General features: G+C 35.7%; 1 protein-coding gene across 2 annotated transcripts in view; it reads left to right on the top strand.

Annotated features, from left to right (window-relative positions):
• INTS13 (integrator complex subunit 13) overlaps positions 1–13618 on the top strand; it is a 629493-nt gene that overhangs the window by 535937 nt on the left and 79938 nt on the right. For both annotated transcript variants that reach the window (XM_044087655.1, XM_044087656.1), the window contains exon 14: positions 7966–8196. In XM_044087655.1, the coding sequence (XP_043943590.1) occupies positions 7966–8196 (231 nt within the window). The remainder of the gene's footprint in view (positions 1–7965; positions 8197–13618) is intronic.

Consider the following 13618-nt stretch of genomic DNA (forward strand, 5'->3'; position numbering starts at 1 on the left):
GATCTTAAAAAAATTATTAATTCCATTGAAACTTTTTCTCTAGCATCAGATTATCATATCAATTCCCAAAAGACTCATATCTTTCCTGTAAATCATCTGGCACATAAACCACATTTATTTCCGGACTCCTATTATCAGATATCGTATGGGGTTAAATACTTGGGTATTAACATAGTTCATAATAGCCTATCTTCATTTCAAAATAATTTACATAAATTATGGACATCATTAATGTCAGACATGCGTAGGTGGGAACGTCTTAACTTATCACTTCTGTCTAAAGCAGCAATTATTAAAATGAATATTCTTCCCAAATTTCTTTACCAATTCAACTCTTCTGATCAAATCATTCCTAAATCTTTCTTTGATAAAGTTAATAAAGAACTTGCTAAATTTTTATGGTTTCCTAAAACAGTTAGGATTTCTTATTCTAAATTAACAATTTCAAAGAGAGGGGTGGTTTAGGTTTACCTAATTTGTATCTCTATCATTTAATTGTTTCGCAAATAAACTTCTCTTCATTACTAACCTGAATAATATTCAACACAATCATTCACCATTTTGGGCTAAAATATGGCATCACTACATTATTTCCAAGAACATAAACCCTGCTGCCATTCCATTCATCTCCTTAGATATTCTGAACTCTCTTAAAATCTCAAATTTCTTAAAACACAAGATCAAAGGATTTCAGGAGTTATTAAAACTAATTAACTTTGATAATGTTTTCCACTTATTACAACCACTACATCTTAATCCCAATCTCATGTTAGATAATACACCATTTAATCTAACAAATTATCCCCTTATTAAAAATTTGATTGTTTGGGATCTCTTTAAATATAAAGACTTGTCCTTGGCTAATCTTCGAATTACATTGAAAGCTAACTGTAGTTATACCACAGTCCTACGTCAGCTAAGAGAGGTGGTTAAGGCTAAATTCACTCACATTATGCCGAGAGAGCAAGACTTTAATAATCTAGAAACTTTAATTAGAACACTATTGTTACCTGAGAAAATGTTGTCAAAATCCTATAACTTGTTAAATAAAATATTACAGGGTTCTGTATGTCTCTTTTCTAATTTCTGGGATAAGCATAATCCTCAATTAAATGAGAAACAAAAACTCTTGGCCATTAGAAACACTCTGAAACACTCTCCTTTCAAGAAATTAATTTATACCCAATTGATGATAAATAATAATGCCTATTACACTCCCTCCAAACTTAATAAATTTGATGCAGATATTTCTCCTTCTTGCCCTTGTTGCTCCTTTCCTGATGCAGACCTTTTACACATCGTTTGGTACTGTCATTACTCACATAAACTTTGGACTTCCTTGAAAGTAAGATTACAGAAAATGGGTTATCATAAATCCACTCTATCCTGGGAAACTGCCATTCTTCATATACCTTCAGTACATCTTTCCAAATCAGATACATATGTGTTCATATTTATTTGCTCTCTCATAAAACTTTACATCACCAGAAACTGGCTTGACCGTACTAATTTGAGTTGGAATGCCTTTAGAACAATGGCTCATTTGTACATTTCAGCACATAAGACTCTGTCAAAAAGTCCTAAAAAGATGGCTTTAATTAATAAAGTAATGGAGAAGGTCCTTTCTGTTATTAATTATGACTAATAAATTCTAAAATTATTTTTTTTTTGTTGTACAGTGTGGGATTTATTCATTCACTTACTTCACTTAATTGTTCACAACATTATGTTATCCTTCGCTAACTGGTTACCATTTGTATATATTGTACATAAAGTTTGTTGTTTTTTTTATCTCACTGTCATGAGTTGTAATGACTTTTACTAGTTGTATAACTTCAATCAACTCCTAAATGACTGAATGTATAATGTTTTGCTGTTTGTTATTTGGTTATATTTCATAAATCAATAAAGAGATTTTTGAGAAAAAAAAAGTTTTTGGTGGTGAACATATCTGACTATAATCTGAACATGATGGAACTTGCCATTGTAAACAAAAGACTATCCTTTATTCCTGCTATCTCATCTGATTTTGGGTGAGGTTTTTTAGATTTACATCAGTTTGCCCACAACCTTACTCTAAAATTGATGTTTGTTGATAGGGAACCAGCAGCAGTGGGCTGCTTCAAAAGGCCTAGTCTATTTAATCCATGTCTACCACTGCATGTAAGTACTTTTCTGCACATTTGTGAAAATGAAATAGTGAAGAGCCTAAATGCTCCCCATAGGAAGATTTTTCAATCTAACAGAAACAGAACGTTTAGCTTTACGTTCATTGAAAAACACTCAGGGTCTGGTTGTAAGACCAGCTGTTAAAGGGGACGCTTTGGTACTGTTAAATTCTAAAGATTATAATGATTCTATGTATAAATTACTCAGTGAAGAGAATGCATACAACAGGATTGACAAATTCAAATTGGAAAGACTTAAAAAAATATGTGCATGATGTGTTGTATGACTTGTTAATGTGCTGGTCTATCGATGAACAACTTATTATTTTCCTGTTGTAGACCACCCCATGGTACCAGTTATAAAAAGGTTACCCAAGATGCATAAAGGTTTGATAAACCTGCCCTGAGGTCCATAGTGGCAGGGGCAGGTTGGCTGATGGGACCCCTCTCCATTTTTGTAGAGGAGAAGTTAAAGGAGGTTTTGCGTTCCATTGATACTGTATTAAGGAACAGTAATCATTTCTTGATGGACCTTGGGCATTTTATTGATCAGAGTTGTGGTCAAGGGGTGCAAGTCTTTTTGTAACTATGGATGTCAAAAATCTTTTACCAGTATACCTAATGAATATGGTATACAGGCAGTTTGTGAGATGTTAAAACAAAGGAGTGAGTACACTGACAGTGATATTGTGGTTCTGTGTACATTGCTAAAATTAAATTTAGAACATAATTTTTTCACGTTTGGCAGGGAGTTGTTTCTACAACAATGGGGGGTTGCAATGGGCACCCCCTGTGCTAACTCTTAAGTCAGTTTGGCCATGCACTATTGGGAAGAAAAGCATATTTTTGGTCATCCTGTATTTTCCGGTCACATCCAACTAGATCGATGTTTTGTTGATGATGTATTTTTGTTATGGGATGGTGACTGGTCTCAGTTACAAGAGTTTTTTGACTATGTTAATGGTATTACTGATTTTTTATCTTTTACATATATAGCATCACATTCGAATGTTGATTTTTTAGATGTGAAATTGATTAGAAATGTACATGGACAGATACATGCGACTGTATTTAGGAAGACCAGTTGGAGAAACAGCCTTTTAGTACATAACAGTATGCATCCCAGACATATATTCCCCAACATTGCCCAGAGTCGATTTTACCAGTCTCTCCAGACTATGTACTGAATCTGAGGACTGTATTGCCAATATAGAGATGTTATCCAATCAATTTAGAGCAAGGGGCTATAATATGGCTGGTATAGAGCGAACTAAGGAAAGAGTTACATCAAATAGAGAGACAATTAATAGACCATATTATTTCAATAGACAACTTGAGAAACCCCAGGGGAATATTAGGAGGAAGTGGATGAATAAAGACTTGAGGTTCTTTACCAAATGTACTAATGATGCCTATGTGGTTTGTGACATCATTAATAAGAAGTGGAATCTCTTAACTGTGGATAACAAAACAGCAGGTATTTGTTGGACACGAACCTAAGTTTGGGTTTAGGAACTCAAAAAATTTGAAACAACTATTGTATGACAGAGGGACACATTTGGATAGGCCTCTTTCACAATGGTTGGGTACATTTCCTTGTCTGAAATGTAAAGTATGCTCTGTTATTAGTAAACAACAGGATTTTAAGCACCCTAACTTTAATTATACATTTGTACCCCGATGTTATGCCGATTGTCAGACCTGCAATCTGGTTTATTTAGCCAGGTGCAAAGCATGCACTGGTTTGTATGTAGGTACGGCGGTGCAGAAATTAAAAGATAAGAGTTCTAAGACATTTACATGATAATATTCAGAATGCCTTGGCCAAACATGTTAAGAAGTATGCAGGACATGTTTTTTTTATTTAGAGTTCTATAATGTGCCAAGACTAATCCTAGGGAGGTAACTTGAATGATTATATGGAGAATCTAGATCCACAATGGAGCCTTATGTTGCCAATATCCTGGGTTGAATGCTGCTGCCTGTCTTAAACCAGCTTTGATGAAAAGAAGAAGGAAAGTGATTACGTAATGTTATTGGTTGAGAGCTTTTCCTCTCTGATGATTTTTTCATGTATTATTTACATTATTTTAACATTGCTCTGTATTCATATGTTGTTTGGATTTGATGAAGTTTATCCTCTTCAACATTCAGAGTTTATCATCGGTGTTTAGTTCCCTCATTTGGAATAGGCACACACCTGTGACAGTAAATGCCAAAATTATGTACTTATTCTAAGGGCCCACCAGTTCTTTTCTGCTGCTCTCACTTTTAGTATTTCAGTCCATAGCAATGCTGATATCTTCTGTATTTACATACAGTTTGTTCTCTCTTGCACATTTTCAATTCAGAAGGAATGGCAGGAGGAGGCTTCTGGTTGGAGGGCCACCCTTTAACTAGATATGTGTAATGTGTGTGTGTGTGTGTGTTTGTGTATACATATATATATATATATATATATATATATATATATATATATACATATATATATATATATATATATATATATATATATATATATATATATATATATATATATATATATATACATACATACATACATACATACACACACACACATATATATATGCATATATATATATATATATATATATATATATATATATATACATACATATATATATATATATATATATATATATATATATATATATATATATATATATATATATATATATATATATATATATATATATATATATATATATATATATATATATATATATATATATATATATATATATATATATATATATATATATATATATATATATATATATATATATATATATATATATATATATATATATATATATATATATATATATATATATATATATATATATATATATATATATATATATATATATATATATATATACATACACACACACACACACACACACACACACACACACACACACACACACACACACACACACACACACACACACACAGTCTGCTTATATGATCCTGTCCAGCAATGGATTCAGGGAGGATCTTACCATTAAACTGGAGACTGTCATGTTGTCCCAAACCTACCTTTTCAAGTGCTAGTTGTCTGAAGTGGATGCCCTGCCTAAGGCTTTAAGCAGGGCCATGTGTTGGCATTGCTTGGCCTGGCTGTGTTCTTCTCCAGGACAGCCTTTTGCTGAGCTCTTCTTGGCAGAAATTACCTTTTTTGAATGGTTGCAATCCTTGCTTGATGCATCGCTAATGGCTAAGCAGGTCCCTTCTGTGCTGAGGTGTCGGTTTTCCCACTTACTAAATTCTCACTCTTTTCATATGAAGAGGAGACCCAGCAAACCTTATAATTACTGGATTAAGTATGTCATGCTGTCAGGAGCAGCCTTAGGTCAACTGGTGCCCTAGGCAAAAGAGATCCACGGTGCCCCCCACCACACCACCCAGTGCCCACATCTTGGTCTACCTACACCAAATAAATACTGGAAAAGCACCCCTACTAGAGCAGCGCCCTGGGCAGCCACCTAGTTGGTCTATTCCTAAAGCCAGCTATGCATGCTGTTCTACTGCTGTGGCCTGCAAGTCTGCTATGGAATCTTGAGCTTTTTATCCCCCACCACTCTGATGCCAGACAAGGGGCTGTAAATGGTCTCCTTTTGCAAGCTGCTGCTTCTTTTGCCCATCACTCCTCCATGGAGCTCCACAGAGGAGCCATGAAGCAGTCTCAGATGCTCCAAGGGCTTTCCTTGGAACTTAGGTGCTCTTCTTCACCTTGATCTAGCACCTTTTCTGTCATCTTCTATGGACTTGCGTGAACTTGAAGTTCCCTGTCCCTTTTCCTTCCCATCTGGAAGAGGATGGAAGCTTGTGGGTTGCTTGCTAGAAAGGGCAGCTTTTTTCGTGGTCCCTGTCAAAACTGTCACACTTAGTTGGCCTCCAGGCCTGGAACTGTGCATGCAGTTGCCTGTAGTTTCCACTTAATGTGGTTAGAACCACTATGCTTTCCTGCACACGAGACAGAGTGACATCAGGTTGCTATGTTTAGCAGTTCTGTAGTGTCTTCATTGCCTCCCACATTCCTCTGTGAAAGTACTGCTTTGAGGAGGTTCCTCTGCTGGCGTGGTTCCTTGCCCATGGAGACCTTTTCCTTGTAGACAATCCTACTTAGTCCTTTATATGTCTTACCTTCCATTCCAAATGACTGACCTGTTTAGGTGTTTTGCACCTTCATTATGACAATCCAGGTTGTATGTAAGCTAGGACAGCCTTAGCTGATAAGGTGGATAAGGGAGTCTCAGCTTGGCCTCCATTTTTGGGGCCCTTTGCCCTGAATGTGGGAAAAGGGCCCATAATGCTAGGGTTAACCTGATTCTAGAGGGAGTCTTCCCAACATGGTTCTGCTGTCCCTTTGAAGGTAGCATTTTGTACCAGATGGATCGTCTAGCTTCTGCCTCTTCATCTACTCCACAGGACCCAGTATACTTTGCTTGGCTGTCTTGTTTGAAGAGTTCAAGAGTCTGATGGGTTTTTCTCTCCTTCTCAGATGAATTATGTGATCCGCTATATGACTTTTTTTTTTTTTTTTAAATAGAGGAAGAGGCTTCTATTTGTCCTGTTTCTTGGCATGGAGCCCTCTCTTTCCTGGTGATTGTGGTTCTCTGGGAGATCTTTGATTTCAGTTCTCATTCTGTTTAAAAGACTCACCAGCCAACATCTCTGATCCATTCCTTCATCTGACACCATCTGTGAGCTCAGTCCAGGACTATGTCTCTTGTGTGGGTTCCTCTCCTCTTCTTGCTGGAGCAGCAGACTTAAGTGAGGATGGGGATCAGGATTTCTCCTTTGATGGGTCTTTCCTTGTTGGTTTCCTAACTCTTGTTTAGAAGCATCCTTGTTCCTCCTGGTGAATTTTAATAACGTAACAAAAAGCAGTTACTCTGAGGATATGGAAAGGGCTTGGTCATCTTCTGTTAAAATGGGTATGTCACGCAGCAGTATTTTTCTTTTAAGTTTTCTATCTGGATTTTTTTGTGTGACATCCTTTTATACATAAGTATATATACATGCACATAATTTGGTTAATGGGTCAGCGACTTTATCAGCCATTCCATTTGGTAAAGGCTAGTCAAATGAGCAGGCAATTCAGAGACAAAAGAATGTAACTCACTTCAAGGGTCAGTAATCGTCTTTGTTATATTTTTGAGCAAGGCTGTAGTTAACACTACTTCCAAAAGAAAAAATATATATATTTTACTGTATATCAGTTTTCTTCATCCAAACTGGTGTTACTGTGGTCAGTGGTTAACTGTGTAATATTGTAAATTGTTGTATGTATTTTTTCACAGAAACAGAATAACTTTGTATACCATTCCTGAGTTTCTCCTTAAGATGGAATTTGAATTTTATCTTTGAGTCAAACATCTGTTTGTTTTCCAAAGCATCCTTATTGAAGAGAAGCTTCTTTCTGTATAGAAAACACTTGCCAGTTAAATCCTCAGTCATACTTTGTCAAGCACAAGAATTCAAACTTCTAAACCTCTGCTTACGAGAGCTAGCACCTAATGGTGTGCATATTAAATCCACAAGTTGTTAACTGAGGCCTTCCAGTCCTAATTCAGAGATCCTCTGCAAAAGGATAATTGATCTTATGTTCCAGTAATTCTCATTTTGCATGTAATCGTTCTCACATTTGTGCACATGACTATTTTTGTAGCTGAACATATGCTGATTAAGATTCTATTTACTGCAGTTGTAATGTCTCATGTCTATACGCATTGGTAATAACTTTGGGTAATACTTTTCTTCTCTCCAGAGATGAACAGTACCGTATTATGTGGAATGAGCTGGAAACTCTTGTTAGAGCTCATATTAATAACTCTGAGAAACACCAGCGTGTGTTAGAATGCTTGCTGGCTTGCAGGAGTAAGCCTCCTGAAGAAGAAGAACGCAAGAAAAGGGGAAGAAAAAAAGAGGATAAAGAAGACAAGACTGAGAAATCTGGAAAAGATACAGAGGCTGATAAAACCTGGCAAGATGGTGAAAGGTATTTGGGGTTCATTAGAACACATGCTTACAATCAGAATTAAAAAAAAATTCCTTTTAGTATTAAAATGCTTGCTAAAATAATTTGGTTAAATTTGTTCAGCTGCCACAGGGAGAATAAAAATAATGTGGCTTAGTTCATGGCTTTACGTGTGTGTGTGTGTGTGTGTGTGTGTGTGTGTGTGTGTGCGCGCGCGCGTGTGAACATATGTATGTCCATGTGTATAGTGCCTTTTCTATTGCAGCAGTTTCTAAGCTGTAGTACATAAAAGATGTTTAGCTGGTTGTACATGAGGCAGCTCAGTGAGTGATGTCCCTAGTTAGCACTGCTGTATCAGGTTACTTGGGGAGAAGTTCCCGATCAGTAGCATCAGTGGCAGTATGGCTGACAGGTCCTAGTCAAACACAGTGGTTAATTACTGGGAAGTTGTCTTAATGGTTAAAGTGTTTACCTCAACGACACAGGTAACTTCCTGTTCATCAGAACTCCATGTCCACTTTCTGAATGGTCTGAATTGCTTAGGCTTATACCACTTAGCTTTACACAGCAATACTGAGCTACTCAGCATTTTCTGAATGCTAGCCATGGTTTTAATCCTTAGTGTTACTTCGCTCTGCAGTTAAGGTGATATTCCACTGTATAGTCTTTAGTATTAACATCTCAGTCCACTGGAGGCGACAAATTAGGATGTTGAAGATTTCCTTTGTGATATCTTATAAGAATGGGTTTGCTTGAAATTGAATATACTGTTCCCAGTCTAATAAGTCCCAATTCTGCCAAATTGGAGAAATGTGAATACCTGCATTTCCCTTTTCTGAAAGTTAATGCAGGCTTGGCAGCATTGGGGGTGGGTAGGTAGAATGTTGACATCAAGAGGGTGTACAGTCAACCCCTCTACAGAAACTATTTAGTATCACCTGTTAGTTATTGTATTGTGGACGTCTGACAAGGCAGTGAACTTTGTTCTTGCTTGCCATAGATTTGATGTTGTCTCATGGCAGCTCTTTTGGTAGTTCTCTGCATTCTGTCTTCAATTGACAAAGTAGACACAAAAATGCATCGAAAACAGGGAAAGGTCAAGAGTGAAGATTCATCTTTCATACTTATTGTTTGTAATAAGTAATATGCAGTACAACCATGCAGTAGTGGGAAAGACACCTGAAATAGATAGTTATGATTTCTTAAGGGTTTTTTTGAAGACATTTTGGAATTTTATCACTTTGTATACAAGCAGCTTGAATGCCTGCTGCATGACACTGAGAGCTAAAGCCTTGACTGTAGCCCAGATGATCCTAAAATCATTAGTGATTTATATACCAGTGGCTGATGCCATATGGAGACTAATGAATCTGTGTTAACTTCTCCTCTACTCTGCCCTTGTCCCTAGCCCTAACCCTGCACTTTACCTTACAAAATCCTTTCTGTAACACTACCACTGCATAAAACAGACACAATAAATATGCACAATACTAAGTCTATCTCTGTACCTAACTCAGTCCAACCCCCCTAATGCCGTAACTTTCAGTTTTTGTATCGGTAACCCAAACTCAAGCTTAACTTACCCGTGTGCATTCAAACATCTTCCTTCTGACAGCTTCAAAATTTAACAAATGGAATACTGATAATTCCTAAATTATTCAGTTTGTTGACAAACTGCGATTCCATAGAGTGTGTATGTGTGTAGATAGATAGATAGATAGATAGATAGATAGATAGATAGATAGATAGATAATAGATGTGGTTACCATTTCATCTAATGCACATTTGATTGAATCACAGCTGGTTGAATAAAATTCATTGAATGGACATTTCATCGAATGCACATTTCACTGAATCACATTTCATATAAAACTGTGGAGGGGTATAGTTATTCACTGCTGGTATGGTTTATGATCTTAATATAGTAGAAGTTACATGTAAATTTAGTCTTATCACATCATTTATACCTTGCAAATCTGCACTATTTTGTTGTATTCACATATTTAAGAGTTTGTATGCCACCAGTAATTCACTGTGTGTGGTGTTTTCTCTTTTCTCTGCTGTTGTGTGACCTTGGAGGTAGTATATATAAGTAAGAGGGGTGTGGGGGACAAAGCCCCCACATGATGGGAATCATGGAGGGCTTTCTTCCCTGCAAAAGCAAAATTATGAAGGAGTATTTCTGTATTTGACATTTTCAATGAAATGGGATTTAGTGAAATGTGTGGTAGATGAAATGAGCCTTCAATAAATTTTAAGTTGCGATTCAACCAAATATGCATTCAATTAAAATAAAAAAATATATAAATATATATAGACACACACACACACACACACACACACACACACATATACACATATATATGTATATATGCTTGCATGTGTGTGTGTGTGTGTATATATATATATATATATATATATATATATATATATATATATAAAATGTATATAAAATATATATAAATATATGTATATGTATGTATAAGCTGCTTTGAGTAATCCTTAATACTTCCTACCACAAGCAACAGCAACTACAAGATATTGAATAAATAAACAGTTTTTTTCAGCCTGTGAAGAGTCCCTCCCTTAAGCCTGTGAAGAGTCCCTCCCTTATAAAAACAATAGTTGGCAGTGGTTTAATTTAAAAAAAAAAGTTATATGAATTATCAGATAAACATTACTGCCAGAGTTGAATACAACAGAAAATAAAGTATGTTGCATTTTCATGTTCAGGAAATGAAAAATAAATTACCTAAATTTTGAAAGGAAAGTCAGGCTGATATATATGCTAGCTGCATTCTTGTCTTTTCTTTTTTTTACTTTTGAAATTATATTATTATTAAGAAAAAATATGTTTTTTAATATCTGCACACAGTGCACCATATGAACTTTTAGAATCAGTAAAAGTAATGATCCTAGAGGGAAAAAGGCTGATCAGTCATGCTTGCATACAAAACAAAGTTCATAAGGAGCAGCTATTTGTCTGATGGTTTTCTTCAATACTATTTAGCAGGTAAGCATACATTTGCTCATGCGTGTACGCCAATATAAGAATAATCTTCCTAGATAAAACAGAAGATCATAAAAAAAGTTTGAGGTTTCTTCTTTACACAAGAGACAGACACAGTACCATCTTGGATCTTATGCAGAGACAAAAAATCCAGTGATGTTCAGCAACAAGAGTAAGTGTGGATATTTCTGGATATTTCTTTCAAAGATGCTGGTTACAAAGGATCATGAATTGAGTGGAAAAATGTTGAGCCGTAAATAACATGGAGAGGATAGTTTAGAAAGATTCATGTACAGAGTGCCAAATCATTGACATTTGTCAGCAACAATGGATTGTGAAGCCTTTATCCAGAATTGCAGCATACAGAGAAGTGTTGACTTATTTAGAGAATCTTAGAGCACATGCTGACATAAGGATGAAAGTGTGTTGAAGTGAAGCATGCGAGTGGGTGTGGGTGTAAGATGAAGTGTTAAAAAGAATGGCAGAGTCTTGGGATTGTTGGTAGGCAAGTAAAGTTTACAATCCAATATAACGTCATTGCTTTTTTTCCAAGAACTTGGATATAGGGCTCTGGCTCCTCCCCTTCCCATAATTCCCTAAGGTCCCATGATTGCCCCAGATTTCATTTGCTGATTGATCAGAAAACACCACGGAGAGCAGACACAGCCAAATAATCCCTGGAAACTTTATTCAATGCCAAAAAATAAGTAAAACCAATAAATCAAGCGCTTTTGCCTGATAAATATCAGGCTTTATCAAGAATACTTCTATGAAGGATGTGACGTGCCTTAAATAGCACAATAATTGCCCAACTCTAATTAAGTCATTAAAAAATCAACAATCAATAGACATTACATTAAATTGATGTAGCTTAGTCATCACAAAAAAACTAAACAACTGCACCATTGACTCTTATTACAATCTAAAATGCCATCTTCAATTGTGCCTATCACTCTGTATTAGTAACTTAATTTTGTTTCTATTATCTAAAAATATTAAAACAACAAACAGTGCATTAATGTAATAATATACAAAAGTATTAATGTAATAATATACAAAAGTATGGGCACAGCCCATTTATACGTCTTAACATCTGTAACTCCTCCCAATTGTGTCCATACTTTACATGACCATGGCGGTAATTTTCTTACATATGGATTAGTTTAGGTATCTTTTAGCTTTATATCTACTTTAAGTAGTGTTAAATGTGCAACCACATTTATTACAAGTGCAGAGTAGATTATGTGTAAGTTGCACATAGTTTTCAGTATGGACACAATTGGGAGGAGTTACAGAAGTTAAGACGTATAAATGGGCTGTGCCCATACTTTTGTATATTATTACATTAATACTTTTGTATATTATTACATTAATGCACTGTTTGTTGTTTTAATATTTTTAGATAATAGAAACAAAATTAAGTTACTAATACAGAGTGATAGGCACAATTGAAGATGGCATTTTAGATTGTAATAGAGTCAATGGTGCAGTTGTTTAGTTTTTTGTGATGACTAAGCTACATCAATTTAATGTAATGTCTATTGATTGTTGATTTTTTAATGACTTAATTAGAGTTGGGCAATTATTGTGCTATTTAAGGCACGTCACATCCTTCACAGAAGTATTCTTGATAAAGCCTGATATTTATCAGGCGAAAGCGCTTGATTTATTGGTTTTACTTATTTTTTGGCATCTGCTCTCCGTGGTGTTTTCTCATCAGACTTTGGGACCGAGTTCGTATTTTTGCTGATTGATCAGTCAAGATGTGATTCAAGAGCTCTGCATCAGTGGTTTATAAAAGTGGTTGTTTTCATATTATTAAGGCTTCTTCATTATGCATAATCTTCTCCAGCTATCTCCTTGGATTCAATTAATGTACCATCAGTACCTTTTCTCCCTTCTTTAAGGCACTTGTTTCCTTTTCTGCCTTCCCTGCCTTATTAAGGAAAATAAAGGAGGTTTTTTGTCTTTGTTGTAATTCCTTTTTTTCAGGATTACAGTGTTACGGGTAGTTGTGTCTAGGATTTCATAGTCTTTTCTCTTTGAATTTTATTGCTGTTGCTAGTGTTGTGCTGTTATGACTCTTTTCTGAAACCCATATCTGACAAAGCCGCTGGCTTCAGAACATGTACTGATTGTGGGCACAAGGTCCTGCCCCAAGACCCTTACTCCCACTGCATTTAGTGTTTAGGAATAGTACATTTGGTTGTCAATTATGAAGCCTGCACCTCTTTTGGCGGGTAAAGGCTCTAGCAGGTTGTCAAGACAAGTTAGTTCTGAAGGGCCTTCTCCTCACCAAAGCAGGAGGATTGGCACCTTCTGCTCCAGAAACACATCATCTCCTTCATCAAAGAAGTCTTATAAAGTTAAAGGTGACAAGGTGATGGAGAATAAAAAGGAAAAAAGAAAGAAGTAAAGAGAAAGAGAGCAGAA

This window comes from Protopterus annectens, chromosome 11.part0 (genome assembly GCF_019279795.1).
Source record: "Protopterus annectens isolate FY-2018-M chromosome 11.part0, PAN1.0, whole genome shotgun sequence".
Taxonomy (NCBI): Eukaryota; Metazoa; Chordata; order Ceratodontiformes; family Protopteridae; genus Protopterus; species Protopterus annectens.